This window comes from Malania oleifera, chromosome 7, assembly GCF_029873635.1.
Source record: "Malania oleifera isolate guangnan ecotype guangnan chromosome 7, ASM2987363v1, whole genome shotgun sequence".
Taxonomy (NCBI): Eukaryota; Viridiplantae; Streptophyta; class Magnoliopsida; order Santalales; family Ximeniaceae; genus Malania; species Malania oleifera.
Window position 1 is genome coordinate 46,546,309 of NC_080423.1, and position 27,203 is coordinate 46,573,511.

Here is a 27,203-nt window from a genome sequence, read left to right on the forward strand (position 1 = left end):
TTTGGATACAATCTTAATTCAAAAAGATAGAAAAGCAAAAACTAAAACCCACACGACCTATCCTGAGCAATCTAAACTAAAACAAAACTAATATAAGGTAAAAAATTCTACTAAAATCCTACCGTACGTCCTATTGACAGTTTTTTAAAGCGCACCCTAGGACTGGATCTAAAAACCACACATACATCACAGTGAACTTGAAAACGAAATCATGCAATCTCAACTTGTGAAACAAAGCTAGACTAAAACCTGATACTTGTGCAATAGTACTTTTGGAAAATTTTTATATAATCCTCGAGTTGCGAAAGGTTTTTGTTTTGAGAAAATCTAATCATGATGAACAAAAGAAATGCTTCAATTGAAAATCCCCTTATAACCTTCACAAGAATGCAATTCAAAACTTGTATCCCAAGTATAGGAGCTGTTGGGTTAGTGTACAAAACCCTTTGGGTCAATTTCACACAAAGTTCGATGCCCCAATACAACACCGATAACGGTAGGCTGTGAAATGCAGCAGGAAGTACCCTTTGACGCTGGAAAATTTAATGCCAACAGCAGGAAAAAAAAATTCCACGCCAAGAGCAATCAATCGAAAGATATGGAGTGCATCAAGGAATTGCAAGAGTTCTTCAATTGAAATTCAGGATTCAACGATGGAATTAAGGAATCGCTGCTGCAGATGCTTGCTGTGAGGTCTATGGTGATGCTCACTGAACTGATCAAAGAGAGGAAGAGAGAGGGAGGGAAGGAGGGAAAAAGAAAGAAACTTGAAGATAAAGGACATGAAAAACCGGCTGCTTAGATCAATTCTTTAAAATAAAAAAGTATTGAACTCTAAAGAGAGATGATAATAAGGTGTTTCTTGGAGAATTTGATCGTCCTTGTTTCTGCGGCCGTTTCTTTTTCTTTCTTGTTGATAGTGATTATATGAACCCTCAGGCTTCCAGCTGCATCCTTCAAACACCCACAGGACTTCAATAAGTAGAGAAGGAGCTTCCAAGGACGAGTTAGGAGAGAAGTTCGGGGACATGATGCTTGATATGTCGCCTGGCGATCTTGTACAAGCCCTGAAATCAAGACTTGAAATCCTTGCTCTCAAATACGACATTACAACCTGCTGGGGAAGGATTGAGTTGTATAGGTGGCATGCTCCTTCAGAACTAGAAATAGAAGGAGAATTGAGGGCGAGGAACAAAGAAGAGGGAAGGAGGGAGGGAGGGAGGGAGGGAGGGAGGGAGTTTAGATCAATTCTTTAAAATAAAAAAAACTATGGAACTCTCAGACTTTGAGATGATGAATGTGATAAACCAGCAGCTTATATCAATTCTTTTAAAATGAAAAACTATGGAACTCTCAAACTTGAAGATGAAGAGCGTAAAAAAACTAGCAGCTTGAATCAATTATTTAAAATAAAAAACTATGGAACTCTCAAACAAGATCAGAATAAGGTGCTTCTTGAAGAATTTGATTGTTCTAGATTTCGCCGTTGTCTCCTTGCTTGTTGATTGTGATTATATCAACCCTCAAGCTTCCAGCTGCATCCTTCAAAAGCTTTCAGGACTTCAAGAATTAGGGAAGTAGCTTCCAAGGATGAGTCAGGATTCGGGAAGTTCGGGGACATGATGCTTGAGATGTTGCCCGACAATCTTGTACAACCCTTGAAATCAAGACTTGAAATCCTTACTCCCAAATACAGCCTACTGCGGGAGGATTTAGTTGTATTTGTAGCATGCTTCTTCAGAACTAGAAATAGAAAGAGAATTGAGGGAGGGAAACAAAGAAAGAAGAGAAGAAGAATTAAGAAAGGAGAAGGACAGAATATGCAGCAAGTAGAAGAGACAATTGGATAGAAATTAGGAACAAAATAGAGAGTTAAAGAAGTGCAGAAAGAGGGAGAAACTGGATAGAACAGAATAACAATGTGAAATTTTTTTATGCCATGGGAATGTCTATTTTTTTCTTAGTACATGTTAGATGAAATAACAAGGAATAATATTACCTGTATCCCCAAATTTCTCATTAATTTCCATCTTCTTACAAGGAATAGCTATTCTGCGAACCAAATGTAACCTTAGAGAACTAGAGGGGGATGATCTGAAAATAAATCAAATACCAAACTTTGATCCATGACTAGATGAAACCACCAAATCGATTAGGACTAAGGGCACAACACAAAGTCATAAAATAGAGGAAAATTGAAATTGATGAAGTGAGGTCAGACCAAACTGAGGCTATAGTGGTTTTCTTTCTATAATGTAGTTCAAGAGTAATTTTGATTAAAATTCAGAAAATAGGTTCAAAAGGGTAAAAATACTATGGGATCAGATTCTATCCAATAGATAGATCCAAGACGTTTTGGCACTAAGGAACGGCAACGAAGGAAATGTGCACATAAATATGTAATAATAAAATATTGTGATAATAAATAATAAAATTATAGTAAATAATACAAATTTTAAGAATATTTTTGAAAAATAAGAAAATGTGATGCAAACTATATTTAGATGATTATTAACAATTATTTGTTTTGATTAGCTAATTAGGAACTTTAATTAATGCTTTTATAATTTTATATTTGGTATTAATGTGATATTATTTTATAAATAGATTAATAATAAAATACATTTAAATAAATAAATATTATAATGTCATGTTGACATCACTAGTTCGACCACTAGTTTGACTCATCAGTCAGATTGACTCGATGACTTTACGGGTCAGTCACCAGTTTGGGTTTTAAAACCATGATGAAAATTGTCAGTTGGAATGATTGAGTTTGGGTGACTTTAGAAAGAGGGGGTTAATCAAGAGGTTCTACTTATTTATTCTCTTGATATTGTTTTGATTTATGAGACTAAACTTGAGAATGTTGATAGAGGGGGTTGTTAGAGGGATCTGAGGACATAATATGGATTGGGCCTTTGCACCTTATTAGGGGTCAGCGGGTGGTATTTTGGTGTTGTGGGACACTCATTTTATTGTTAAAGTGGATAGTCTAGTAGGTTTTTGCTCTCTTTCTGCCTTGATAGAAGTTAAAGTTGTGAGCCATTGGTGGGTATCATCGTTGTATGGTCCTTCTAGACCAACCCTTGGGAGCTTGTTTTGGAATGTGCTTTGTTATGTGTATGGATTTTGTGCTCCTAACTGGATAGTGGGAGGTGATTTTAATGCTGTGAAGCTTCCTTAAGAGAGAAAGGGGGTGATAGGGTTACTGCCACCATGCAAAGTTTTGACTCGCTTATTAGGGATTGTGGTTTGAGATATCTTCCCTTAGATAATGCTATCTTTATGTGGTGGGTGGGAGGCGTGAGTGCGGTTAGATTCCTATTTTGTGCGAAGTGGGAGGATGCGTCCCCTAATCTTTCTCAATCTATTTTACCTAGACCTACTTCCAACCACTTTCCCTTTATGTTGGAATAGAGGAAGGTTTCTTGTAGTTCTACTCCTTTCATGTTTGAAAATACATGGTTGGATCACGATTCCTTTCAAGGCTTAGTGAGAAATTCTTGGAATGAGGATGTGGAGACGGTGTGGGAAGGTTTTAGATTCATGAAAAAATTGAAGAGGTTAAAAGAGAAGTTGAAAGAATGGATTGGCAGGTGTTTGGGGATTTAAGGTTTAGAAAGGCTAGTATTTTAGGAGAGTTGGTTGAGTTAGATAGGGAGGAAGAAGATAGTATTGTTTCAAGGGAGGAAGGGATGAAAAGGGTATCTTTGAAGGATGAGTTGGAGGAGTTGATTTTCAAGGAAGTGAGAAGTTGAAGGCAAAAGACGAAGTTTAAATGGATTAGGGATGGTGATTTTAATTCTAGATATTTTTTCATAGGATAGCTAATGGGAAAATGAGGAAAAATTTGATTAGGGAGTTGAATGTGGGCAGGGGGTATAATATATCTAATTAGAGTCAAATTGTTTATGAGATCACTGAGTTTTGTTCTAATTTGTATTGTGAGGAGGATAATAGTAGACCAATGGTTGAAGGTTTAGATTGGGACCCTTTCTTTGGTGATGAGATAGCTTGGTTGGGGAGATCTTTTGATGAAGAGAAAGTGAGGGTCATGGTGGGATAGAGAGGAATCAACCTACAGGGTCTGAATTTTATGGGAATGAGATCTTAAGCAAGAGTATAAATTCCACTTTCATAACTCTTGTGTTGAAGAAGAATAAATCCATCAGGATGTTAGACTATATACCTATTAGCTTAGTTTTTAGTGTTTATAAAATCATCACTAAAGTTTTAGCTAATAGGTTACGGTGCTTGATGGGACTATCTCTAAGGCTCAGAGTGCGTTGTGGGGGTAGGCAAATTGTGGATGCCATTTTGGTTGCTAATGAGGTTGTTGAGGATATGTGGAGAATGGAAAAAGGGAATAATTTTTAAGTTGGATTTTGAGAAAGCTTATGATAGAGTGAATTGGAGTTTCTTGGATAAGATTTTTGTGAGAAAGGGGTCTGTTGAGAGATGGAGAGGTTGGATTAGAGGCTGTTTGCATATTGTGAGCTTTTAGTAAATGTCAAGTCTAAATCTTGATTTATGGCTACCAGATGGATTAGGCTAGGCGACCCTCTTTCCTCATTTTTGTATGTTTTAGTGGCTGACATTTTGAGAAAGATGGTGGATAGGGTTGTGGATAGGGGTTTAGTGAAAGGGTTGGAGATGGGGAGAGCGAGGGTCAAGGTTTTGCACCTTCAGTTTTTTGATGATACTATCTTCTTTTTAAAGGATCATAGACCCTCCTTTTGAATATTTTTAAGTCTCCTCCACATTTTCGAGAAGGTTTCACTGATTAAGATTAATGTGGGGAAGAGCGGTATTGCAACTATTAATTGACAAGAGTGCTAGGGAGTTGTCTGTGGAGTTGCGTTGTAGTGTTTTGGATTGGTTGCTGTTCTATCTAGGTGTTCCTTTGGGAGGTAACCCTAGATTTGTCATTTTTTGGTATCCTGTTGTAGAAAGGGTGTCTAAGAGATTGGATGGGTGGAAAGGTGCTTTTTTTCTCTTGGTGGTAGAATCATGTTCATCCAAGCTTGTCTTTCTAGTATGCCCTTACACTTTCTTACTTCTAAGATTCTGGTAGGGTTTGCTAGCAAGATTGAGAAGATAATGGGGAACTTCTTCTGGTCGAGGTAGGAGGCTTTAGGGATCATTTGGTAAGTTTGGAAGTTGTGGGTAAGTCTAAACGAGAGGGTGTTTTATGTATTAGAAACATGGTGTCTAGAAGCACAGCTTTTCTGGTTAAATGGCTTTGGTGGTTTTTGCTAGAGAATTCTTCCTTGTGGCATAAAGTTGTTAAAATTAAGTATGGATTAGACGAGAACGGATGGGATACTGATTTGAGATTTAGACCTTCTTTAGAGAGTTTTGGAAATCTACCTCTCAGAGCTATCCCCTTATCATTCCCTATTTTAAATTCTTGGTGGGAAGGGGTAGTCATATCCACTTTTGGAAAGATTCCTTGGTTGGGGAATATAGTTTTGCCCACCTCTTTTCCATGCCTATTTCGCTTGAGGGCAGGATGGTTTCATTTAATCATTTGTTGTTGATCCAGGTGGCCCTTTGCCTTTCTGGGATTTTCATTTTTTTAGGTCTTTGAACGATAGGGAGATGGTTGGGCTATCCTCTTGGCTAGTCTTGTTCATTATCGTTTTCTTTAAAAGAGGATAGTCAGTGTTGGTGTTTGGATCCTTTGGGGGTTTATTCTTGCAACTTTTCTTGTGATTTTTTGACTAGATCTAATTCATCTTTTCCTCTCTAAAGATCCATTTGGAAGGCCAAAGTCCCCTTTAAAATCAAGGCTTTTATCTGGTTTGTTGTGTTTGATAGAATTAATACCAGCAACTTGCTGCAGGTCAGGAGAACTTTGAAGGCTCTATCTCCTGGCGTCTGTGTTTTTGTTTTAATTGTTCATAATCTGCATTTTATCTGTTTATACATTGTCATTATGCTTGGAGGGTGTGGAATAAGTTATTTAGTATTTTAGGGGGATGTTGGGTGAGTTCAGAGGCTGTGGAGGACTTTTTGGCAGTTTCTTTTGTGGGTTTTGGCATGAAAAGGAAAAGGGCAGTGCTGTGGAAATGTGTTTTCTTTGCAGTATTTTGGGGATTGTGGATGGAGCATAATGCACGTATTTTTCTAGGGAAGAAGTCATCATGTTTGCTGGTTTTGGAAAGATGCATCATTTGTATTTTCTTTGGTGTGTGGGGCAGGGGAATTTAAAAGGGGTGGGCTTTACTGATATTTAGACCGATTGGCGTTATGTTTTGGATTGTTAGTTTGTGCTGGTTTATTTGTTTTTTTTTTAGTTTTCTGGTTTTTTTTTCTATGTTTTTTATCTAGATTTTCCAGACTTTGCTAAGGAGATCTCTTATTCTCCTGGTTGTATATTCTTACTCTATTAATGAAATTCTTCCTTGAAAAAAAACAAAACAAAAAAGAAGAATCGGCTGGTGGTAAATGATCTGCTCTTCTTTCCTATGGAAATTTAGATATTAGTAATTTTCTTTGCATGCCAGTAGAAAATGATCATATATACAATATCTTTACCAAGAGCATTTAACCCCATAGAAAAATAGGAGAGTACTAACTGTCATACGTTTGATATTTTTTTTGTTTGAAAAGGAAACTAAAAAAGTAAAAAATGATATGCCAAATATGGTAATTGTTAAAAAGGTAGTACACTGATTTTGATATGCTCAAGTTTTTTTTTTTTCATTTAAATTTATTGGGCAATATAATTATTTGTATTTTCTTTTTCATTTTTTAGCACAAAGCTGAGTTTTTTGAGGTGGAGTGCTAATTGGAGTGATGCCACTGTCCTATATGAGCAGGCTGGTAGGTGGTTTTAATGTTATTATGAGGTTTGAATTAATATTTTGTGCCAAAGTAATGTTAATTGGGCATTATCAAGTTAATTGATAATTTAAGAAAGATTGGGCATTATTATACTTGCTGGTATTCTTTTGTTAAAGCATGTTTTCTTGTTCTGTAGCAAATGGATTTAGACTCACCAAAGACTATGAAAAAGCGAAGACAGCTTTTGAGAAGGCTTCAAAAGGACAAGAGATGCTCTCTTCGTATCCTTGTTTATAAACTGTTAATGCCTGTCTATTGGGTATCATTTAATCTGATATTTCAGATGTCGTTTTATTGCTGTTTCATCCCTTTACAAATTTACCAGACCCTGGGATGCTGCTAAGCATATGGAATCTGCTGCCTCTCTAGCAAAGGAACTTCAGAACTGGGGTGAGGTTGCTGACTTTTACAGAAGGGCATCTGAGTTATATGTTATGTGTGGAAGATCTCAACCTGCATCAGATGCTCTTGGAAAGGGTGCTCGGTGGGCACTTGAACTTATATTTTGTTTTTGTGGCTCTGACTCTTAACCTTTGTTGAAAGTAATTGGTGAAGTGGAAGACTTAAGCACTATGATAGGTCTCTCCCTCTATTGATAATGTATGTCAAGTGCATGCCTATGACCATTATACCCTTACTAATTCACACTTACTAACATAGCATTAGCACCCTAATAATTCTAAAAGACCAAAACAACCATTAACACTCCCCCGCATGCTGGAGCATAGATCCCCCCCCCCCCCCCCCACTGGGCCCTAACAAGCTGTACTAAAAAAGCTAGCAAGTGGTTGTAATGAGCTTCTGCGCAAGCTTCTCTTGTACAATGTGGCAATTAACTTCAACGTATTTTGTCTGTCGTGGAAGACGAGGTTAGAGGTGATACGAATAGCAGCTTGATTATCACAGGTCAACTCCATAGACTGAGAATGTTGAAAACCCAGTTTTTCCAATATGCTTTTCAACTGAACAAGTTTACATAGTTTTGATCCAAACTTTATATATGTAAAATTTTTTCAAGCATGGGGAGTTTGTTTTAAGTTAATTGGTATCAATTCTCTTTTATTTGACTTATGATTGACAACAATTGGTACCAATTTTTACATATGACCTGCATTAGTTTGGTATCATCTATTGTCATATTTTGGACCATGCTAAAAATCTCATGAGGAGCACATTGGTATATTTTTTATGCTCTAACTCAGCACTTGGCCTAGCAGCCACTACTGTTTGTTTTCTAGTCTTGCAGGAAACCAAATTACCACAGAAAAAGATATATTATGTAGTTGTGGAGTTTTTGTCGGAAGGTGACCCAATGCAATCTGCATCTATGTATCCTTGTATATAAGTGTAATCATGATCTCAATATAAGAGACTTCTCCTAGGTGCACCTTTGAGGCATCTCAAGATGTGAATTACTGCATCCCAATGGCTTGTCCTTGAAGAATCTAGAAACTGACTTATAATACTTGTTGCAAAAGATATATTTGGTCAAGTGACTATGAGATTATTCAACTTTCCAACAAGTCTTTGGTACCATCCTGAGTTAGTCAACAAATCACCTATATCAAGCACTAATTTGCTCTTAGGATCCATGGGCTTATCAACAAGTTTGAATCTCAACAGCCCCGTCTTATCAAGAGATCAAGAAGATACTTCCTTTATGACAAAACAATTCCTATATGAGATTTGGATACTTCTATACCTAAGAAATACTTCAACGGTCTCAAATCTTTGCTCTGAAACTTAGTCTATAGAAAGTATTTTAGGTTGGAATACCTTGATCACCATCACGTAGCCACAATATCATCCATATACATTATACACAATAAGAATAATCTTATTGGATGGAGCATGATGATAAAACATAGAGTGATTTACTGCACATCGTCCAAGGCCAAGCTGAAGTACTACCGCATTAAATATCGACCAAACCATGCTTTAGGAGATGTTTTTAAGTTATATAATGACTTCTTCAGCTGATGCACTAAACTTGACTCCCCTTGAGCAACAAACCCAGGTGGTTGCTCCATATAGGCCTCCTCGTCAAGATCACCATGCAGGAAGACATTCTTCACATCTAACTAATGCAGATGCTAGTGACAAGTGGTGACAACTGAGCAAGTTTGGAGATTGGGGAAAATGTTGAAATAATCCAGGCCATACACCTAAATATATCTCTTAGCAACAAGATGTGCTTTTAGATGAGCCATAAACTATTAGGGTTAACCCTCATTGCATATACCCCACAACAACCAAGCAAGGTCCTAAATTTTGATTTTGACTAAAATTTCAAGCTCCAAAAGTTTGGAAAATTTTTTATGCAAATTTTGGTTTCGATGGCAATTTTAATTTCAATTTGAAAAAATGATTGAATTAGTAGTAAAGCACGAAATTCTTTTATAAAACTTTAGATATGGTTAATAGACATAATAATGTAAGTTTTAGGACTAGTATATTACAAATTAAATACATCAATGTGGTTTATGAAGCGCAATAGTTGTAATATAATGTGTATTAGACATATTAGGTTAATATAAATGAAATTCATAAATTAATTAAATATTATTTATTATACAAATAAGGATAATTTAGACATTATTGATAAAATAAAATGTTGTTGAAAGTTTAATTTTTCATGTAATTTCAAAAGCCCTTGTAATAATGTTTTGTTTCAATAAAAGAAAAAGATAAATTAAGTGTGGAATTTCACTTTGCATCTAGACCTCACATTTGAATTCTTAGGAAATATTATTATATAGTTATACTTTCCACAAGTTTGGCTTAAATTTCTAGATTTCAATAAATTTTGGATGGTTCATTAAAAGTTCGACGGAAATTATGCAAGACACAAATTGACTACAATTTCGATTTTGAGGGTGACAAAAAGCAAAAATTTCAACAGAAGTTTAGATAATTTTGTGGAAATTTAAGACAATGCAACTAATCGTAGATTTTTTGTGAGGAAGAGAAAAAGATTCCAAAGTATCATTTTCTTATAGTGCACTCATCTCTTCAATCATTGCATTCCTCCACCTAGAGTGGAGTAAAGTTTTAAAAATAGATTTAGGAAGAGCTAAGAGAATTCAGTAGTAACAAAACAATAATAGGAGAGTGGCAAGAAGTCATAGCAAACAAAATTGGAGATGGGATGATGTGCACTCGTGCGTTTACCTTTCTGGACAACAATGGAAGGATCAATACTATGGGAAATATGGTCATCAGACGAGGAAACCATAGGTGTAATAGTAGAAGCTGGAGGGGACTCTCTTCCTTGGATTTATCATTGTAAATACACTTGCAAATTAGAATGATTGAGATGATGAGAAGGACTCAAACCACGTGGAGACATAGGTGCGTGACTAATTAAAGACAACAAACTAGAATATAGAAGATTAGGGAAAGGAAGAGACTTATTGAGGTGTGAAGCACTCAAATATTGAGAATAGTATGTTGTAGACTCAAAGAAGGTAACATGGTTACATGGGCAGTGATAGAAAACCAATGCAGAGTAGGATTGTAACAGCAATATCCCTTTTGAGTACATGAATAACCTAGAAAGACACATTCTAAAGCATGAGGGTCCAACTTATCTACTTTGGGGGAAAATTGATGAGCAAAGGACACACTCGAATATACGAGGAGCTAAAGGGAACATAGGAGAATTAGAGAAGAGAACGGAGTAGAGAATTTTACCACCAAGAAAAGAGGATAAGATCCTTTTGATAAGATAGTAGGCAGTGAGTAAGATCACTCCAAAACACTTCAAGAACATGCATTTGAGAAAGTAAGGTATGACTTATGATTGGCTTAAAGGATGTCTCTATTTTCCTATCTGCAACCACCCTATTTTTTTTAGTTTGGGGATGATTGATGAATAATACCACGTTGAGTCATATAAGTATTCAAATTGGGTACTGGAATACTCTTTAGCGTTATCACTGTATAGTATCTTAATAGGCAAACCTAATTGAGTCTTTATTTCAAAACAAAAAGCGCAAAAGATATGAAATAATGTAGAACAATCTTTTATTAAATTAAGCCAAGTCATCCTTGAATAATCATCAACAAAGGTTTCAAAGTATTAGAGACCCAACTTGGACATGATTCGACTAGAGTAGACTAACATGAAAGGGCTCGTTGCCCATTTATTGACTCGAGAAGGAAAATAGCATGATGATGCTTTTCTAACTAAGAAGACACATTCAAGTTTAGACACAGGACTCAATGATGGAAATAGTAGTTTTATTTTCTCATTTTTTCCAATGGAGGATAATTGAGGTGACGATGGATTTGGAGTGGTGTGGTAGCAATAGTGTAGGCAACAGAAGGAGATAGCAGCTCAAAGTGGTAAAGTCCACCAGTTTCATAATTCATGCCCTTTGCCAATTGTCTTGTCTTCAAATTTTGAATGACCACAAAATCAGGCAAGAATGTTATTGAACAATTCACGAAATTTGTAATCTTGCTAGTTGAAAGGGAACATGGTAATATACAAAATCAAAGGAAGAGAAATAAAGGAAGTGGGAGTTATAGTCCTATTCTCTTAATGGTAATGGTGGACCCATTAGCAAGAGTAATGTGATGCAAGTTTTTATGATATTGGAGAGTTGAGAAAAAAATGTGTATACCTATGATATGATTAGTGGCAGCTGAATCTATAATCCATGGACTAGGACAAGAAGTACTAGATGGCAAGGAAACTATGGGGTTACATGTTTGAGCAAGAGATGCAATGGGAAATGAAGCTTGCTGCATTGCTTGATATTGTTGGAATTTAAAATATGCTACGTCTAACATGGATAGAGTACGCTGCTCCCTGCTTTATCCTGAAAGTGTGGAATAAATGGAGGCTGCATTAGTGGCGCTAGGAGGTTTACTGTGGAGATCCCAACGTTGCTCAATTGTATGACCTCCTTGTCCACAATGAGTGCACTTGCGAGGAGGGTCTCTACCTTGCCCATTTTTCCACTATGGCCACTTGAACTAGGTTGAGAACTTCTACGGTTGCTTAGTTGAAAATTAGAATCACCCTAGAGCGGTTGAAACACTAGATGCAAGGTCTAGGGAATGTGTGCTGGAGGAAGCACGAAGTACGCAAGAATAAACATCGGTAGGATGACAACTTTGCATTACCAAGCATGGTTGTCAGAATCTTACAATTCTTGATTTGGTTCATATGATTCATATCAACTTCACACCAAGTTGATTCAAATCTTACTAGTGAGTCTAAAAACTACCGAATCGTTGTCGAATTTATGGAATCGCCTCATGAATCTAACAAATCGGTCCTAACCTATCAATTCAAACGATTCTTGATCTATCATATCCTGACAAACTCGACTAGTTTAACACCCCCAAAACAACATTTCTTTCTTTTTTCTTGCTTTTGTTTTTACACAGCTACTTTCCATTCCTTGTCTATGTTAGTTTTGTGCTAAAAAAGAGAAGAAATAGAACTTCATATCTTATGTTGCCTTCACAAAACCATTCTTCACTCTAGGAGAACGCTATTTTGCTATTATGAAGAAGGGAAAGAACACTCACTAGCTGAGGTGGTACTCATGTTTCATTGTGTTGTTAAGATTCAAGTGTTGGTTTTTGTGGTAGTTTTTAAGTTATTATCATTTTTTTTCTATTTAGTATGTGAAAGAATATGCATGAAATATTATTTCTTTTAATTGTTGATAAACACTAAAAGTTCATTTTTTTTAATATTATTTTTGCTTGATTCTTTCCCTTAAACAACATAAAGTTCATTTTTTTATTAATATTTCTGGACCCTTTCTCTTAGTTTTCATTTTCTTAGGGAAAGCATACGCATGAAATGTGGTTTTTTTATTTTCAAAATTTAAATGTACTATAGCATTTGTCTTCTTGTTTGTATATCAATATATGCATGTCATTTTGAATTGAGTGTGGAAATATATTGAATCTTACTATTCGATTCGGTTCTCGATTCTCAATTCCCAAAATTGTAATTTTGATTCATGATTCAAATCTCGATTTGACAATTATGTTACCAAGCATCCGATAGGACTGCCTTAAACTCATGTTTCAAACTCGCTATAACCTAAATTGCTATCTTCTGCTCGCTTTAGTTTTGCATCTCATGAACATTGGCAGTTATGGGTTGCACAATTTTAAGCTCCTCATGGATACACTTCATTTCTGCAAAGTACTCCATGACACTCCTATCTCCCTATTGTAATTGAAATTATTTCAGGGATAGATTGCATATATGTGTAATGTTATTGCAATACAAGAGCTTGACATAATCCCAAATCTCCTTGCATGCATCCAGATGCATGCACATTAGTGCAATCTGGTGTTCCGTTGAGTTCCATAATATGGAGACAATCAATGCATCTTCTTGAATCCACACTTTTTCCTTTTGTTGTGCTAGGTCCGAATTGAAACAAGTGTTTGATTCGCGTAGGCCTGTCAAATAGATCTTGACAACCTTAGACCATTATGCAAAATTCTTTCCATCTGGATTCTTGGTTGTTATCTGTGGTAATGATGACCAAAACATACTCTTAGGATTCAAGGAATCCATCCCAATACTCACGAACTTAGACCAATGACTACATGGTTAAGCCGGAACAGCCATGAACCAAGTGACCACCACGAATGAGTCTTGAATCAATTAGCATAAGACTACTTCAACACCAAGAAGCCAACACACATCCCCAAGAAACCAACACATGATCCTAATGGTATCAAACAACCGCAATGTGCTACAAGTGAACAAAATACACTACCAATAGCTTTCTGTTATGATGTATGGTAGTATTTAGGGCATTTTGGAAGAAATTGGAGCAAAAATATTGCTGCAAAAACTCTCCTGCACCAGCAGGTGTGGAGTCAGAGCTGCCGGCTTCTAATTGGTACGTGCAGCACATGAGGGGTCCTCCAGCAGTAAAATTTGGCAGAGAAGATCATCAAGTTCTGTGGAGAGTGATGTGGTTGTTTCTACAAAATATGAAGTGTTCCCTTGAGTTTCTGAAAGGATAGTAGCATTTTTTTTTTTTTTGGGGTCATGGTGGTGCTTTTTCTGGCAATTTGTGGACTTCCTTCGGGTCTTTGGTGCTGCATATGATATTCTACAACAGCAGGTTTGAGTTTTAGGGTTTGGTTTTGGTGGTGGCTATGAGGCTTAGTTTTAGGTTGGATCTTGGTTTGATACCATGTTGAAGTATTTGGTGAATTGAAAGGCCTAATCACAACGATAGGTTTCTTCTCCCTTTATTTACAGTATATCTCAAGTACATACCAATGTCCATAATACCCGGTCCCTTACACTTACTAAGTTAACACTAACACACTAATAATGCTAGTAGACCAAAATAACCATTAACAACCTTTATATGTTGTAGCTTTACTTGTTTTGTGATGTCACATGTGGTTTTATATTTCTAAATTACTTATGATACTATTAAAGTAAAGTTTTTATGCTATACTAGATTAGTATCCCAGGCCATGCAAGGGAATTGGTCAAAAGGTTAAATTGATTAACTCAAACATTAGATGTGCTTTTTTTATATGTTAATGTATTAGATTGGGAAACATAAAATTATAAAGTAAAACATAATAGAAAATAAAGTAAGAATAAAAGTACTTACAATTGAATTTTTCTTCATTGTTATTTATGAAACTATTATATAAGACAACTTCTTTAGCTTTGGGAAAACTGTCTCTCTTGCTCTTGCTTTCTCACTTGTTCCTTTCTCTTCCTTTTCCATGGATCTGATTGTAGGTAGGTATGGAGAAGAACATCCTCTAGTCTGTGCAGATTGAAAAATAGAATTTTGATCTGCATTTGGAAAAGGTTGGCGAAGTAAGTTTTGTTCATTTGGAGGAAAGATCCTGACTTACGAGTCAGTGGATTAGGATCACTGTATTGGCTGCAAGATGGGTGTGCCATTTGTTTTTGATCTTCTATAGACCAGAGTGCTACTTGTCACAAAAAATTTGGTAGAACTAAATGTTGGTGGTGATTGAAGCGAACTGTGAAGGAAATTTTTGTAATTGGGAGTGTGCATGAATGCTATAGGAACTCTATCCTCACCCCAGGAGGTTTGAGAGGGAAGAGCAGGCATAGATTTGTTGCAGTTTTGGAGTCAGTGGTGGGTATGAAGAAGCTTTCCAACCTCCAGAGGGGGCTTGGAGTGAGGTGGGCTGGGTATTATTAATGTTACTCTGCACTTGGGTCAGATTTCGGTACTAATGGGCTAGGTCTGAATAATTTTTATGGGCAGCCTATGGTTTCGGTCAAATTACCTTCTTCATGGGAGGCTCAATATCCATATCAGGCTTTGCAAGATGTTTTCATTAGCAATCAGGCCCAAAATCCACTTAATGATTTTGATGGTTAGTGCATTGATGCAGTTGAATTACCTTCTCCAAAGCTGGCCTAGTATCCATCCCCGACTTTGCAAGATGTTGGAGCCAAAATTTGATCTGTTATTGTACAAGAGGTGGTATGTACAGGCTTAAAAACCACATAATGGTAGTGAATAGCTGTGGAACCCTCCTATGGCTGTTCCTCAGTTTGAGAAAGAGCAGTCCGTTATTTCCCCGTCACAGGTAAAAGATTTCAATCCAGTTACTTCCTCATCATTGGCAAGGATCTGCAAAAGCCAGATGGTTCAGATAACTCATGTAGTCTGACTGATGTTTCTGTACCTTTAGTGCGCGAGGGACTGCCATGAGGACAGAACAACCAGTGAGCCTCCAGTACTGACTGTTGAAGGGGGGGTTTTACTACGGAGTAAGGACCAAGAAGCTTGTGTGGATGACATGCAGGGTAAAATGGATATTTTTGTTAAAAACTCTATTAGTAAGGGAACCAATTCTGATAAGTTTATGGGCCAGATGGTTTATGCTTGTCAGAAGGCAGTACAGATGGGTGTTCAAACAAGAAAAATACTTGAAGAGAAGCAAGATTATTCTGATGGGACAATCACAAGGATTTTTCAGAAGGGTGCTACAGTTGAGAGGGTTAGCGAAGGTAAGAAGAAGAAAAAACAGGGGGATATCTCGGATAATGACAGTGAAGTTGTTAGTGAGTTTGATTGTGATGGGGGGTTGTTTTTGGATGAGTTTTGGGAACATTGTGGATAAGGTTTTGATTTATCTGATTCACTAGGGGTTATATCGTATCATATGTGCTACAATCTCCAATGGAAGGATTGGAGGGTATATCCTTTATTGAGGATGGAATGAATAAAAAGCAACTGTGTGAGGATGGAAATATGGCCACTCATGTGGAGGAGATTACTAGGAAGAATTTCGAAGCTTAACTACTGATTGATAAGATGTCCAATTTTTATTTTTATTTTTTAATTTTTTATTCTTTTTGAGGATTTATTGCCCTCACTTAGGTTGTAATCTCTCTTCTTTCTTAATACGTCTTCTTTTATTATCCGAAAAAAAAACACAGCTTTCTTATGGAAATGCTGTTTGCATCGTTTTGTATTCTATCACAATCATAAAATTTTAAATAATGGTTAATCAATTACAATGCATATTTTCTTATATGCAAATAATATGTCTATGTTATAAAAAATATTAAAATAAAAATATTAATATATTTTTTGATAGAAAAATAAACTCTTTTAAGAAAAGAAAGAATTTACATGGAGGATAATAAATCTTCCTAAACAAAAAAGAAAAAAAAAGAAAAAGAAAAATAAAAGAAACAGATCAAGCAATAAGTTAACAAACATGAAATAGAAGACAAAATTCACCTAACAGAGCCGATCAATCTTGCTGTATATCACAAAACCCCACACTCCCAAAGTAAATGGATGTAGCAATCCGCAATGAAGCAAAAAAGACGACTCTACAAAGCATTTGCTTCCTTTGTTCTCCCGAAACCAGAAAGAGATGATCAACAAATCCTCTGCCGACTCTGGACAAACCAACTTTCTCTATTTCGCATCCAATAGTTGGTGTTAGCTAACAATAACAACCAACCAAATAAAAGCCTTGATTTTGAAGAAAGACATAAAAAATTGACGTTAGGAGGAAGTGCCTTTGAAGGTCTCTTATTTCGCAATCAATGAGTGGTGTTAGCTAACAAGAACAACAAACCAAATAAAAGCCTTGATTTTGAAGAAACTTTTTAGTTCTTTAAAGTTCATGAAGTTTTGTAATTGCCCTAAAACTTTGAGAGGCTATTTTGTATTCATAGGCCTAGTGTAGTTTAATTTTAGAATATATTTGGATAATTAACTGAATAAAATTTGGAAGGGGTAAGGATGCTTAGGCCTTGTGGAGGTGTGCAATTTTTGCAGTTTTTTGGGGGATTTTGGTTGGAATGGAATGCTCATATTTTTGCGGGGAGGAAGATTCCTTTGGACATGCTTTGGGATAGGATTCAGTATTTGCCCTCCTTGTGAGCTTTTGCAGCTGGGTGTTTCAATGGATTTTCATTTTCTTATTTGCAGCATGATTGGTTGGCTGTGCTGTTTTAATTTATTTTAATTTTTTTTTTAATCTTTTAAGGAGTATTACTTATGCTTCTTGTTGTACTTCTTCTTATTCTTCTTAATAAAGTCTTCATTTTTGATCTAAAAAATTAACTGAATACATTTTGGTTGTAGTGCTTTGGAAGATGCTGTCCCGGATGATGCTATTCAAATGTACATGGATGCTATAGCTCTTCTTGAAGAGGATGACAAGGAACAAATGGCCTTCGATCTATATCGTGCTGCTACAAATGTTTATATAAAGCATGAGAAGTATGGACTTCTGTATTTTCTTCTTGTCTTTTTTCTCCTTGTTTGCAAATCCTACGTGCTATGGTTTTAGCATTAGTTTTACATGGACAAAAATTGTGTATGCTCATAATTGAAGATATAAATTTTGCCCTTGTGTTGTCCTCTAGTGTGCAAATTTCATCTTCTGGTGATGGTTTGTGAAAATAAATGCTGTTGGGCTGAGTCTTAACTAATCAAATAAATGGCTTTTCATTTAGTTCTTGTGACTATTAAATATCTGAAACTGCAGAGGTCTGCTTTTCAAGTGGAGAGCCCATTTAAAGAAAATATATTTTGTTTCATTTTTTTGAATCACAATCTTCCAAATTGTAGATCCTTGAAAGCTTTTTCACCTGGGGGCCTGTAGACCAGTGCGGAGAGCTGGGACAACAGTCTTGAGAAGTGTGGGCCCATGGTTCTAGTCTCCTGGAGTATCTGGCTACAACTTTGCTTTCCGTTATAAAAAATTACCAAGACTACAACAATAATAACAAGCCTTAAGTCCCACTAAATGGGGTCGGCTATATGAATCTTTTTCTGCTCGGTCAAGGGCATTTTCTTTGACTAACTCCACCTCATTCCAGGTTATTTTAGGTCTGTCCCTCCCTCTTCTAGTGCCATTATCAGTAATTTGATCGCTCCTATCTTTTCAAGACTATATTCAAGAAATGTTAAAAGAGTAAGGCTATTTTTTTTTTTAATAGAAAAAGAAGCTTTCATTAAAGATGGAAGAGTGTAAAAAAAGAGATTTAGGCATCATCTGAGGAAAAAGAAAACAACAAGGGAGAACCTACTATCAAAATACGACCGCCTTCCAATATCACTGAAGATCTGAAAAAGAAATCTCTTGAAATGTGCTGCAAAGGACCAAAGAGAAGTCTTCATGAATCCTTTTCAAAAGGACAAGTAACCTTCTTCCCTGTAAACATGTGTGCAGTCCTTTCCATCCCTATTTCTTCATAACTGCAGGTCCCGCATATCCACGAAACTGAACCATCTTCGCTCTTGCCAAGGCCTGTAGATGAAATACTCAGAAAATCCTCCCCTGAACCCAGAGAAACACATCTTTCTCCCAACAAGCCAAACAACTTATACCAAATTCTCCAAGTGGAAGAGTAATGCCAAAAGGGATGAGATGCATATTCTTAGCAATCCAAAAACAAGATACAAACATCCAGAGATAATGCCCTCAAAGGCCTCCTGCTCTGCAACTGATATATTAAGAACGATTACAAAAATAAAAGTCTTTATCTTATAAGGAAAACCACCACTTTCCCCTGCCTTCCACTTCCATTAAAACCGAGAAGAAGAAAAACCCCACAAGACTAATTTAGCTGTTGAATGAGTATCCAAAAACCTAAGAATTCCCCGGTCACTCACTGAGAAGGAAGAACCTCTCGTTCCTTACACCTACCCTCTCTCAAGTACTACAAATCACCCCCATCCACTCTCTCAAGTTTAGTTTCTGGAGTAGAAACAATTTCTGGGGAACTCCTATTCAAAATTTTCTTAATAAGCCCCCTCTTCATCACTTCCCCTAGATCCCTAGCATCCAACTAATTATCCTCATAACCACTTTATTCCCCTTGCCTCTTCCCATATCCCTCCATAGTTCACAGATGTGGCTAACTTATTCAATCCCCATCATATGTCTTAGGAGAAACAACCCTTTTCAACTCTTTTCCTAGAGGGCTCACCGACTTAATTCTCATCCCCTCAAAAAAATTTTGTGGATCAAAATTGTATTTCTCATCCCCCCAGTGAATTAATGGTAGTAACCCATCCCTCACAAGATGTTTCCTTTTGGCACAAAGGATTAAAAGTAGAATTAATTTAGGAATGGGTAATATACCTTTTTAGGATGTGGGATCCTTTTAATCCTCTGTGATCGGCTCATTGACAGCCATACCTTCCTCTCGTACTGGGGCAGACTGATTGATAATTTCAACAGGGAGATTTCACCAGAGGAACAATAGATGAAGCTCTCTCCTGAACTAAATTTTCTAATTTTGGTTATTTGTCATTTTCAAATGGCAGATGCTAACCTGTGCTTCTTCAGAGGACCTTCTGGATACTTCATCTCCTTCCACATGCTGCCCACATAAGAAACATTCACTTGAAAGTTGAATCCACTAGGATATTGGATAGGGCCTCACTCCATGGCCTAGCTGGCAAATAAATCAGTAAACCTTCATCTATCCTTTGTTCCACTTTCAAATTAATCCAACAATAAATCCTTGTAAACTCACACAAGCTCTCCAAATCATCATCGGGCTCACACAGCTTTTCTTGTCATCCTCATCTTCTTGCAATGAAATATCATTAAACTGCTTGTCCATTTGCTTCCTAGGACGATCCAATAAAAAAAAGGTATTTACTGCCTCACGGTTACTGACATCCTCTGCAATAGTATATTTTTAAACTGCTCATCAATTTGCTTCTTAGGACCTTCCAATGAAAAAAGTATTTACGTCCTCATGTTTACCCTTCCTTTCTTTTTCTGATACCAAAAACTTTCCAATTGTTGTGCCAGCCACTGCATAGAGAGAGGAGAATCCACCATTGCTCTCAGTTGTATGACAGAAAGATAGGCTTATGGCCCATAACCAATGAATTCAAAGCTAAAATCTTTTCTATTGATAATCTAAACTCTACAATCACTGGTCTTTTAAATTGAATACAATAAGCAGCGAAACCTTCTGAGGGAGACAATCTCTGTAGCCACCTCGATTCTATGGAAGAAGCTTTAGAAGGGTGATAGGATGTTTCATAAAGTTGACCTTTATACTGTCCTCAATATTAATGTAGCCATCTCATTGGTTTCAATTTTGCTTAATTTGTTTTTGTTTTTTTTTTTAAAATTTTATTGTTCCCTTTCTCTTTCATGTTGTACTTAGTTGACAATTGACTGTGGACTACCAATATCTCGTGCTGCTACTGCAGTTCTAATTAATGACTCATCAGTTTTTGGTTGAGATTTTTACTGTAAAAAATATTGGCCCTAACTTTCCATGGACTCTAATATGAGAAACCCCATATCAACATTGTAGTCATGCATTATAGTCCTTGAAATTAAGAAGTTTACTAAACAAATGGACAATCTGGGAGCCTTAATACATGCTACATTCAGCCTGGAGCCTTGTTTGGGTTCTTTTGTTGCGAAGCACTTCTAGATAAGGGAATACGATGCCTTGGATACTTACAACTGTGGTTTCTGCTGCAGCCATCTTGGGTTGCCTTTTTTGCATTGCATTGTCACTTGTATGTTTATTAGGGAAATTTTTTAGAATTATATTTTCTAGATTTTAAGATTTGTAGTGTTTTGTAAGGAGTGTAATGTCTACACTTGTGATGCAAATTTTCTAGCCAAGCATGCTAAATCGCAATTTACAATGAAACTAGTTTTAGTCATCTCAGTAACAGAGTGTTAATGAGCACCAGCATCAAATGTTTCCTTAGGCCCCTTCTATTCACCTTGGTGCATTCCCCTGATTTGTGTATTTAATTATCTTTTGATTGGTCAGTTCTAATACCTGTAGGTATACTGATGCTGCAACCTTTCTATTGAGATGGGGTTTAGCTGCTGATAAGAGCAAATCTACCAACACCCAGTGCAAGGTAGGGAAATTTCTTTTTGGCTAATTTTTCTCTCAAACCATATCCATATATATTACAATTTTATCCCTTTTTTTAGACTATTTTTCTGAATGTGTTTCAAATGCTTTATTGTTTCAACCATTACGTCAGTCTTGTTACTTTCTGAGTAAGGATTTTGGGGTAGATCGCGAATCCCTACTTGAGATATTATTTTCCTCCCTATTGTTCGAAGAAGCATCATTCATTGGACACTTGGCATCTAATCTTTCTCCATTCATAATAGCCTAAGAATTCTGCCCAACATTTTTGTTTGTTGCACTGTGCTCCATTAAACCTATAAACCCCTCTTCAGTTCTTCCAAATGTCTTCAATTTAGACGGTGCAAGACTGCAGCCACATTTAAACTAGAAGGCCTTCCTTTTTAAATCCATATAAGCTTAGATTTTTTTAGTCCATCTGGAATGGGCTCTTGAGCTAAAGCCTAAAGGCCCTTGATCACCCAAATGTTTAGGTCCACTAGGGGATTTAAACTTTGAAATCACATGTACTTCACCTTCATATCACATGGAGCCAGGAAATAGTTTTGGAAATAACCCCCCCTTTATCCCTACATTTACGGGTGATGCTTTGCTCGGCACCCATTAACCTTGTCACTGGAGCAACTCTGAGCATGTCGGCAAGAGAGGTGCCTGTCGAGGGCCTCTACAACAGGCTTATGTTGTCGCCATTCTCCGCTGATCTTTGTATGTTCGTGGAACCACATTCGAAATATTGATATTTCACATTATGCGTGTCTGCAAGTTCGTTCTTGACCATTGCGATGCCCAACATAGCAGAGGGAAAAGCTCGCCACCTAGTTATCTATTCTCGTTTTAGGGATACACACATCCTGAATCCTCCCTCCAATTTTATCCTTCTTCAGACGTAGATATCTGCCCTTTCCGTTTGATAGTAGAGCTTTAGATTGACAGAGTCTTTCACTTATCTGAGATTGATGACCCCTCGACCCACCTTAAGGCCTCAATTTCCTTTGTGTAATAAACCCAACTTCCTCAAAGCCCACAAAAATCCATCCTTCTTCAGCAAGACGAAAGACACATTCCTTCTTGTGATTTTCGAGATTCGAAATGTTGAAAGACCTAGGTGATTCAGGTTGAACACCTTTCCTTTTGACTTTAAAGGTATAAGGGACCCTTATTATGCGTCAAATTTATCATTGGCAAAGCCCTAACACAATATAAAGAACGAAGGAATGAGAGGTGATTAGAGTCGATTTTTGTGAGCTGGTGGTAGAGTAATGGGAATTCGTTGAAACGAGGTTTGTGGAGGTAGGGGTTTAGAGTATGGGAAAAGGAGAAGACCACCATGCTCACGAGCTTGAAGGAAGGATATGACATGTTGGGACATCATTGATGAGAGATGGGAGCTTCAACTCCATAAGGCCATTGCACGCTGTGGCCTACTTTTTGAATCTCGACTATCATTGTAGCCCAAATTTATGGTAGATTTGAAAGTTAAGATTGGCCTATACAATTGCATGCAAAGAATGGTGCATGGTCCTGAAGAAAGAGTCAAAATAGATATGCGACTTGATAAATTTAGGATTGCTGTTATACTCTTTGGCATTAAACGCACAAGAATGACAAAAAGTAGAAAATGTCCAGCTGATTGGTGGGAATCTTATGGTGACGAGTGTCCTAAGTTGAAAAGGTTTGCAATATGAATATTAATCTTGACATGTAGTTCGTTTGGATGCGAGAGAAATTGGAGTGCGTTTGAGATGGTAAGAAAGAGTGAAAGACTAACTTTCTAAGTCTCTTTGCATTAAAATTAACATAATATTTAATATTTTGAAACTTTTGAAATGCAAACTTGTAACTTATAATAGTATTGCGTATTTGTATAGGTGCATACAAAGAGAAAAAATTGTTTGCACCAGAAGAGGATGAGTGATTTGGTTTTGTTATATACAATTTGAAGCTAAAAGAAAGGCAAGCTTGGAGGGAGGCTGATCCTAAAAGTACCAATTTGTGTTTTGGTGATATCCCATTTGATGATGAATGGATAACAGAAAGAGAAAGCCCTACTTTCCACCCAATGGAAGATGGTTGGATGTAAGAGAGCCTCCAATGGTGATGAAAGTGAGGAATCTTGGTATGATGGAGAATTCATTACAAGGACTTTAAAAGAAGCATGTGAGTTTAGAAAACTTTATATGTAAATAGATATATTTTTAAAACTAAACGCCTTTTGACATAAAAAAAATTATAAATTCATAAATTTGTCTTCATTTGTTCATTGTCTTGAGTAGGTGGTTCAAATATTGATTTTGGGATAGAAAAGGAAGATGAAATACAATTTCATGAAGTTGATGATGATGATATTGAATTGGATGAACCCATGAGTCTGTGACTCATTCTATAAATATAGCACCCAATACATTTGATGATGGTGAGGCCCACGATGATGATATTGATGATGAACTAGATGAAGACATTAATGATGATCTTCATGCATATGGCTTAGATTGTCCCAACATTGATGATCTAGCTTGATAGCAGACTTTTAGTTTTTTTTTGTTGGTTGGTTGTTATTAGAACCTTTTTAAGTTTGTATGTAAGTCTTTTGAATCGGATGGTTTGAGTATTGAGTTTTAATCGTGTTGTGTGGGAAGTTGGGAACTAGGAATTTTGTCGTGTGGCAAATGGAAACGAATTGGATGTTTTGGAATTTTGTTGATGATGATCTTATTATATTTTTGATGATTTTATCATAAATTGGTTTAATTAAGTTACATTCCCAAATATAATAGGAATGCAAGGATTTGAACCTTGATCTCCCTGTTGTACGAGGGCTTCACCACTTGAGCTACATTCCTAAATTATGTTTTTAACTTGATTTACTTGTTATTTAAGCTTATTGTCTTAAGAATTGTCGTAAAATTCCATATACATTAAATTTAAATATCTAATTTACACCGAAAGTAAAATCTTAAGATTCTTGATTTGATACTATGGTCCGATCTTGTAGACCCCTCCAACAATCCTATGTAGGATCTTGATTCTGACAACCTTGGACTTATGCAACCGACATACTTTACCATCCTCCCCCTGAGCAACATACTCAGGTGGTTGCTCCATGTATACCTCTTCTTGCAAGTCTCCATATCAAAAGGCATTCTTCGCATCCAACTGGAATAAGGGCCTCTCAAAATTACTTGCCAACAAGATGAACATACGAATAGAGTTTAGTTGAGCAATAGGAAAGAAGGTCACAAATAATTAATACCATATGTTTGGGTGTACCCCTTTGCAACCAATCGAGCCTTAAGTCATTCAATAGAGCCATTAGGAAGATATTTAGTTGTGTAGACCGAACGACGCCTTACCAACTCCTTATCAGGAGGGAGATCCACCAAGTCCCATGCCCCTTGAGTGGTCAAAGCATCCTTTTCTACATCCATTTCATGCTTCCACCTAGGGTTGGAAAGCGCTTCAACATGTGAGGAAGGAATAGAAACAAAAGGAAATAGTAAGGCAAAATAATACATAGGAGGCAAAAGAATACATAGGACTAGGAAGGTGAAGAATTGAAACATGATGAGCAATATGATAAGTAACTAAGGGCCGCCTACATGTTTGCGTACTTTTATTATAAGCAATGGGCAATTGCAAGTCACAATGGGTTGGATCTCCAGAACTAGAAGTTGAAATAGTGATGGGTAGAAGAGGCGGCTAATGTTGTTTCAGGTTGTCTCAAAGGGATGTGTTCTGAGAATGTTCGGTGTGATTGGTTGGCTGTTTTATATTGTCTGTTTGCTTTTTTTTTAGTTTATCTGATTTTCTTAGCAAGATTCCTTATTCTCCTTCTTTGTACTTTATTTCTTAATAATATTTCTTCTGTTTCAATATATATGACATGCATATGTTCATAAATGATATAATTAAATAGACAAATTTGTAAAAAAATGTACCAGAACAGACACATCAGTTGAGCAGCATCTTATGTAAGGTTCTAATTTTGGTTTCAGGTAAAATTTTGAGGCTTCAAAAATATGGGAATTTTGTTGTTGACATCAATTCTGATTTTAATTTTATAAAATGATGCAAGTAGTAGTAAAGCATGGATTAATCTTGTGAAACATTGGAAACTGTTAGTAGACATAATAATGCAATATTTAGAATTAAAATATTGTGAAAAAAAGTACGTCAATGACACATATGTAGTGTATAAGCTGTAATATCTGCAATTTTTTTTGATAATAAAAGAATGTATATTAGATAGGGAAAAAAGAAGGTACAGCATGCAGGGACAAGGAATCTGCCAAAAAGGCAGAAAAGGAGGGAAAAAAAAAAAAAGAAACAAGAAAACCGAAGATCACACCATGAAAGTAGACAAAATTAACCAAGAAAACCCTTTTTCGAACCCTTCCCACCATAATTTACCAAACTCTTGAAATTTTCTATTCTCTTTGACCCTTGAATTTACGACTTTTGCTACCATCCAGGCGAACCTTATTTCCTCCAATATCACTCAAATTTAAATCCAACATATCCAAAAGATCTTGAGCTTCTAAATCCTCCTTGGGAATTTCCTCATAAGGAGTAGGCAATATTCCATCCTTACACTGTGAATTGTTGACTGAACCATCATTGTCAAAAATATACACTCCTTCCAAACCTTCCAGCGGGGCAGGATAAACATACGATAAATCCCCTACATCTTCGCAAGAATCAGAAGCATACTCATATTGCTTCCGAATCTCATCCAACAATAACCCCCCACCACAGACAAATTCACTCAAACCAACACTTTCTGAATCTGAAATATCCCCCCATTTCTTAACCTCCTTTTCTTTTCTTTCCCAATTGCTGCATCTGACCTCCTTGTTTCTAAGAGAGTCTTCCACTATGCCAAGTTCTCCTCTAGAGTCTCTCTGTCCCCGTCACACCAGAATTTTCTCTCTTCTCATTGAACACCTTCCTCATCTCAGTGCCCATACAAGGTAACTTCCCGCGAGCATACACCTTACTAATTTCAAATCTTTCAAAATTTGTACACAAGATATCATCAATCTCCCGCATAATGGCTCTTGGATTTTTACATCTTACCTCCCCATTTTTTGAACACAGTTCTTTTTAATACCACAGTCTAATTCTAGCTCTGAACTATTAATAATCTGTGTATGTACCAGAGTTTGATCAGCCTGACTTGAAGTTTGGAGTGCTGGAATCTGAACATGAAGTTTAGTCTCCTCCTTCCCAATGCTCGTTTTCTCAGCTCTAAGGACTGAAATTTGGTCCTTCACATTCTTGCAATCAGGCTTTGACTTGTCTGATTCCTTGTTTTCCTGTCCAGCATCCTGACCTTCAAGACTTACCTTCTGAATAGAACCCAAGGAATGAGAATCTACCTTAAATTCCTCATAAGACCCCAACTTAGATAAGCCTAAGTCGTGGGCTTGCTCAAGTAAATTGCCCAGTTTATGTAAAAATGAAATACCCTTCTTATCAATTAATTGGGCCAGGTCCAAAAAAAGTAATACCTCCTGGCCCATTCTCTCTTCTCTCCCTCCCCCCTGAACGCAGCCCTATCAGCCTCTGAAATGAACGACTTCTCTGTTGGAACCCTATCTACGTTCTCAAGCAAATCCGACTGGTTGATGAAGATTGCAGCCTTCGGAGGTTGCTGACTGTTGGACGATTGGTTGGCTATGGTTGGTTCTGGCAGATTAACAGCGACTGCTGCTGACTTTGGAAGCTCAGCCTTGTTCATCTGAAATACACATCTATAGCACCTATCCTCCTTAATGGCCGCTAGAGTTCGATCTCCAGAGAGGGCGTGATGATTGCAACCCTCGCCTCCATCTATATTAACTTCCAGCCCGACCTGCCTCGACAATCTGAAACATGGAATCTGCAACCATAACACGCATATCTTTCGTAACTCATTCGCCAAATCATAGAAAACACTTGTGAAGCTTCTCCATCC

At 36.8% G+C, this 27,203-nt stretch overlaps 1 protein-coding gene across 1 annotated transcript in view; it reads left to right on the forward strand.

The window, feature by feature from the left end:
* Window positions 1-27,203, forward strand: part of LOC131160165 (gamma-soluble NSF attachment protein) — a 72,473-nt gene that overhangs the window by 9,084 nt on the left and 36,186 nt on the right. The window contains exons 2-6 of the mRNA XM_058115546.1: window positions 6,764-6,831; window positions 6,989-7,073; window positions 7,178-7,336; window positions 17,460-17,597; window positions 21,155-21,233. Coding sequence (XP_057971529.1) covers window positions 6,764-6,831; window positions 6,989-7,073; window positions 7,178-7,336; window positions 17,460-17,597; window positions 21,155-21,233 — 529 coding nt within the window. The remainder of the gene's footprint in view (window positions 1-6,763; window positions 6,832-6,988; window positions 7,074-7,177; window positions 7,337-17,459; window positions 17,598-21,154; window positions 21,234-27,203) is intronic.